Consider the following 6481-nt stretch of genomic DNA (forward strand, 5'->3'; position numbering starts at 1 on the left):
GCAGGCGGCGCTGCAGCTCTGAGAGGAAACATCTGAAGAGATGCTCCAGACTGACGAGGCTGCTGAGGAAGAAGTCTGCTTTGGCTTTGATTGTAAAGCGGAGCGGGCTTTTGTTCTGTTCCTCTTTTTGTTGAAGCGGCGCCGGAGGGTTTGGACTAAATAAACACATCGAGTTCAGAGACGCAGGTTGAGTTTCGCAGTTTCTTCTGTTTTTTTTATGGAATAAAAGGTGCAAAACCCAACAGGAGCAATGTTTGTGTTGTTTATAAAACCTCCATACATCTGAATTTCAACACTTCTAAGAGAAATCTCAGCATGCAGACGTTTCCAGATGTTTCCAGACGTTTCCAAATGTTTCCAGATGTTTCCAGCGACCTCTTCGTGGTCTGGATGGGAGATAAAACACCGACTCTGTCTGCAGGATGAGACTGAACAGACTTACATCCTCTAGTTTGTGGATCAGGTTGTTTCTCTGCTTCTAAACGCTCCAGAACAACTTCCTGCCCAAACCCACCCAGCTTCCTGTTGTTTTTTTTTCTTCCCAAATACGGTTAAAATCTGCAAAATCTGACGCCGTTTTGAGCCAAAAACGATAGAAGAAGAATAACTTGATGTACTTTACACTGAAGTTAAATAAATATTTCTACGGCTGGTCAAACTCTGCTGCTAATAAACGGTCCCTAACCTTTTCTGTTGGGTTTTTGTTGTTGAACGTGTTGGAAAATGTTGTTTTTTATCTTTAAATAAACCGCATTCTGCTGTTTTTTTGCTCATAATTTCAGCTGATGGATGAGATGAGAGTTAATTAACGAGTTAACGAGTAAATCAACACCTTATCAGTAATCTAACAACGCAGGTAGAAATCTGTTTTTATTTCCAGTCCAGTGCTGCAAAATTAATGACTTTTAACGCTGATAAATCTGTCGGTTATTTTCTCGACTAATTGATCAGTTCTTTGGTTTAGAAAATGTCAAGAATTGGTTTAAAAAAAAAAAAAAAGCCTCATTTTATCCAAAGATGTTCAGTTTAGTGTCACAAAAAGTGGAAAGAAACCAGAAAATATTCACATTTAAGGAGCTAGAATCGTTTTTTTTCCCTTAAAAGCTGATTATTAGATGAACAAAACAGTTGATTAATTATTGATTAATCAGTGCAGCTCCAGCGTAAACCTTATTTTAATGTCTGTTGTGTGTCTATAACCTGTTAAACTGAGCCGTCTTCATCTCAGGGAGGGTTTTGCTGCTTCATTAAAGGCTAAATAACTTTAATTTAATTCTATTTTTCCAGCATTTTTACTTCTCGTTTCAAACGTCAGTCATCTGAAGCCTCTAGAAAGTCTGGGAAGTAGTAATTTCAACTAAAAGCAACATGAAGTCCTGATCTGGTGGTTTGTTCTGGGCCCCAGGAGGAAACCGAATCTCCTCCACAGAGCTTCTCCAGACTTGTCTAAACCCGTCCTGTTCCTCGGAGCTGGACGGCTGAGCGGGTTTACCGATGATGACGGTGTTGTCGTCCACGATGAGCATCTTGCTGTGGACGTAGATGAGCTCGGTGACCAGCCGGCCCTCCAGCTCGGCGTGAGTCCTCAGGCCGGCGATGGAGATGTAGTTCATCCACTGGTCGCCCACTGAGGACACCACAAGCAGAAAACAGTCAGAGAGGAAACCAGTCCGCTGGATTCTGGGTTAAAACTGTTGAAACTATAAGACTGAAGAAGTGTGACTCAAAAGGAAGTGAGACGTTTAATGACGGAGGTTGTGTTTCTGTGAAAGGAGTCAGTTTGTGGAAGAATCAAGAAACCAAAGAATTTAAAAGAAGAATTAAAGGCGGGACGTTGAGGAGACGTGTTCATGATGTCTGACTGTAATAATAATAATCATCAAATGTTCTGTTTGTGTGTCGTTATGAATATTTATGATGTTTACTGTGTTGTTGTTGTTGTTGTCATTGAAGTCTTTTGTAAACGGATTTCTTTGGGTAAAGGAGGCAGAAAACATCAGATTATTGTTCTCAGGAACGTTTGTGTCGTGTTTCATTGTTTTGTTTGAACTCAGTGAATGAATTTAAATAAAAATGCAAACGTTCAGCGTCTTGTTTGGTGAATCAAAGCCGCCGAGGAGCAGATTGATCACGTCTATGGCTCATTTGGTCGACAAACTCCGACGCAATCCGGTGAAATAAAGAATAACTACAATAATGAATGAATGAATGGACTGGAGAGCGTGGAGAATGCTCAGTTAAATATAAAGATTATAAAAAAGGATAAATATACAAAAAGAAATAAAAGATTTAAGAACTAAAGCAGGAGACGATGGATGCACACGTACAGATGATGGATAATAACGTAACGAAACGAACAGAATAAACGATAAAAATGCAGCAGAGTGATTTTAAACCAGAGATTTTCCCTGTTTGGTTAAATTACATTTAACATCCAGTAAAATCAGAGTCATGTGTTTAAATTTGTTCTTTTACAGCGTTCGACTGTGAAATTACACATTTTTACTGCATTTAAATCATCAAACATAAAATTATTTGATTGTTATTTGCTGTTATTTGTCAGAAGATTATGTTTATGATGGTTTTAAATTGTTTCAGTAGTTTTTTGACAGATTTTTCGTGTTTTTTTCAAATTTTCCTGTTTCAGTAAATTACAGAAAAAAAACATGTTGTTTACATGTTGAATGTAAAAGAATAAAATAAATAATATCCACAATAAAAATAGTGGTTTTATAATTTGCAGCTGCAGCATGACACAGTTCTACTGCATTTAAATCATCAAACAGAATTATTTGATTGTTATTTGCTGTTACTTGTTAGACGATTATGTTTATGACGGTTTAAATTGTTTGAAGTCATTTTTTAAACACTTTTTGACAGATTTTTTCTGTTTCGTTCAAACTTCCCCGTTTTGGTAAATTACAGAAAAAAAGTATTAATTTACAGGTTAATTATAGAAATAAATAAATTGTCCTACAAATAAATCAACTGGTTCATTTTTGAACATTATGAGCGATCACCGTGAAGAGTTCAGGTCTTCGTGTTTAACGGTTCCTGAGGTCGTCGTTTAAAAGTCGTCTCAGGTTCAGTTCTACAGACTCATAGTTTCTGATTAAAACAGGTCAAAGCCAGTCAGTGGAGCAGACAGGAGCTCATCTGAAGACCTTCCCTCCAGAGACTTACTTTCTCTCTTGAGCTGGGAGATGATGGAGTGGTCTCCTCGGTTCATGGTCCTGCAGGGACGAAGCAACAGGTGAGCAGCAGGTCCACGTTCCTCACAGCACCGACGCCGGTGTGGCACGGTACCGGCCCAGCGGTTCGTCACGAGGTGTGTCAGAGAAGCTCCAGGACTGGTGTCACAGAAGATTTATGCCAAACCCAAACTACAAACGATCCTGCAGCGTTTCCTTCGTCCAGAAGAAGAAGCAGAGTCAGGACCAGTGGAGGCTGCTTCACCATGACAACCTGAGCATCCCACAGCTCCTGGCTGAGAAGAACATCTCTGTGCTGGAACAACCTCCCTCCTCACCCCACCTGGCTCCGTGAGGTCGGTTCCCCTTCCCCGAGCTCAAGGGGGTCATCAGGGGGACCCACTTAGAAGACGACATCAAGATCCCTGAAGAATCCTTCTGCATGGCGGCGTGAAGGCAGAAAAGGCTGAGGAGGAGTGGTCGACTCCAGGGATTACTTGTAGTTTGGGTTTGAAATCTACACAGTCCTGGAGCTTTCCTGCCTCACCTGGTGCGTCCCCGGCTGCTTCCGGGTCCGACCCCCGTCCAACAAACACTCACCGGTAGTTGAAGTGCATCACGGCCTGGATGGCGCTGCCTCCTCCGGTGTTGATGTCGCCTTCGAAGCCCGGCAGCAGCGGCGTCACCACGTACACTCGGTACTTTTTACCCTCCCTGAGGACAAACGAGGCTCTTCGTTAATATAATGATACGATCTTGTGTTCAGAAACACATGTGAATCTTTTACATCAATGAGGGGATGAAGAAGCGACGGCTGCCTGGAGCAGAAACATGCTTTAATAAAAACGTAGAGAAACGAGCGATCTGCGGAGCTGCTGGTAGATCTGGTGTCTGTTAGCAGAACGTTATAAAAACACTAAATGACAAAAATCATCATCAACAGGAACCAAAAAAACAAAAATCTTTCTTTTATTGTTTTTACATGAACGGGAATTTAATTTTCAGTTTCAGATTTAATTCATATTTATTTTTTAGTACAACGACTGAAACATAAATTATTCAAGTTCAGCAACATCTGAATGTGAATTCAGCTTTTATGGCTTTAAAAGAAATTTCAGAGAAAAACTACATTTAATTTCAACTTAATAAATCCAGCTTCAAATGATGCGACTCGTTATTTAGTTTTATTAGTAAAATTATTTAAAGTTGAGCAACTCAAGTTCAAAAATAAACGACTAAAATTCATCAAAAATTGAAATTGGACTGAATTTTTAGTGAACTTCATAAATTATTTCAGAAAAACTGAATTTAATTTCAGTCTAATTAATTAAATCTCAAACTATGTGATTTAAATTCCACTTTTTAATGAAGTTATTCAGGTCGAGCCGTTCAAATTCAATTATAAATGTTTTAAATCGATGCTTCAAACACAAATTAATTCAAAAACTGCATTTGAGCTGGTCTTCAGTGAGCAGGAACGACAGCTTCAGACAAATTAAATTCAGTTTTATTATAATAAATCTGATTTGTAATGAGATGATGCACATTCAAGCTGAGCAGTCAAAATTCAAAGTCAAAAAATAAAAAAATCGAAACAGAATTTTTATTTAGCTTCAAATATAATTTTTAAAAAATTGAATTTATTTTCAACCAAATAAATTTATTTAAAATTTTGTCATTGCATTTAAAAATAAATAAATAATAAAATAAATAAAATAAATACTAATAAAAATAAATATAAGTGACTTGAATTTAGCAAAAAAAAAAACCTGCATTTGAGCTGATTTTCAGTGAGCAGTGATTTGGTTTAAATATAATAAATTCAGTTTGATATTTACATGACGCAGGTCCAGCTGTTCGATGCGTTCATTCAATCTGAGCAGTTCAAATATAAATGATTGAGTTTCTAGTGACTCAGATTTCTGTCCCTGACGACACAGTTTGAGTGAAAACCGACAAACACAATCTGACATATTTCTGCAGATGTTTGTGTTTTTAAATCCTCAGATTTCCTTGTTGTTTCCGGGTTGTGTGTAAAGTTTGATCAGTTTTCATCGTTGCGGCTTCATGAGGACTCTCTGACTCTGCAAACAGGAAGACAATGAAGTGAAATGAAACTTTGCAGCTGCAGCGACGGCGGCTCTGTGTTTAGAGAAGAAGCTAAACTCAGCTCGTGTTTTCCTTCACGTCAGCTTCCCTCCAAACATCTGGAGCCCAGACGGATGATATTTATAAAAGCCGCCCTGCAGAGTTTATGTTGAACCGCTCCGTGTGTTCTGTGCCGGACGTGATTAAAGAGGAAATGATTCACATAAACGCTGAACGTGACCTGTGACGCCAAACCAGTCAGCTGGTGCACGGAGCGACGTCCACCTGCTCTCCAGGTGTGTTCTGGGAAATAACGAGCCAGCGCACTAACACGACGTGGGCGTGTTTGCCGTGTGAAGCGCTGACAGAGTGTGTGTTCGTCACCTGGTGTGTGTTCTACCTGTACGCTCTGATGATGCGCTCTGCGATCGTGTCTCCGATCTTGTTGAAGACGTGTCTGTTGTCCGCACAGCTGATGAAGAACTGGTTCTGAAGACAAACAAACACAGCGATCAAGAGCTTTAACGCTGTTTATCAAATGATCCTCCCTGAATATGAAGCTAGAAGGAAAGTAAAGTACAAAATCCCTCCTGGTTAGTGCACACTTCAAGTCTTGGAGGTCAGGTGTAGTACCTGGTTGTGCCACCAGGGGGCGAGTGGAAATTGTTTTTGAACCTCACAGAAAATTCAGTTGAATTTCAATTGTAAATATTCAATTAAAAAAGCTTGGTGTATAATTTCAGAGGACGCTCAGACCAACATGCTGACGGTAAACGAGCACCTCGATGTAGACGAAGTGGCGGCTGTTCCTGATGGCCTCCACGTAGGCGTTGTGGATGGACTCCTCGTGGTACTTGATGCCGGCCGACCAGTCTGAGGCCGAGCGCAGGATCTGGAGGGAGGCGGGTTCACAAGACCGTTAACCAACCACAAGATTTGTAGAAATAAATAAACAAGCTGTTTGCACCAATCAGAAGCTGGAAGGAACAAAATATGGAGATGTTTGGAGAAGCCGTGATGACTTCAAGCTGAATGAAGACTCAAATTCATTCATATTTGATATAATTAATAATTAATTAGGAACAGTTGAATTAAAATAACTAAATATAAATACATGGTTTGAAACTCTGGAGTTCTACCAAATGTTCCCTCAAAATAAATTCAAATCTTGCTGAGTTTTAATCATTTATATTCGAATCATG

The 6481-nt window shown here is 39.5% G+C and overlaps 1 protein-coding gene across 1 annotated transcript in view; it reads right to left on the bottom strand.

The window, feature by feature from the left end:
- The window catches only part of LOC103355339 (phospholipase D1-like), a 53648-nt gene that overhangs the window by 7230 nt on the left and 39937 nt on the right, over positions 1-6481 (bottom strand). The window contains exons 13-17 of the mRNA XM_008279088.1: positions 6061-6171; positions 5680-5768; positions 3792-3905; positions 3184-3233; positions 1493-1627 (exon numbers count right to left, since the gene is read on the bottom strand). Of these exons, the coding sequence (XP_008277310.1) occupies positions 1493-1627; positions 3184-3233; positions 3792-3905; positions 5680-5768; positions 6061-6171 (499 nt within the window). The remainder of the gene's footprint in view (positions 1-1492; positions 1628-3183; positions 3234-3791; positions 3906-5679; positions 5769-6060; positions 6172-6481) is intronic.

The sequence above is a fragment of the Stegastes partitus genome, unplaced genomic scaffold (assembly GCF_000690725.1).
Source record: "Stegastes partitus isolate 25-593 unplaced genomic scaffold, Stegastes_partitus-1.0.2 Scaffold143, whole genome shotgun sequence".
NCBI lineage: Eukaryota > Metazoa > Chordata > Actinopteri > Pomacentridae > Stegastes > Stegastes partitus.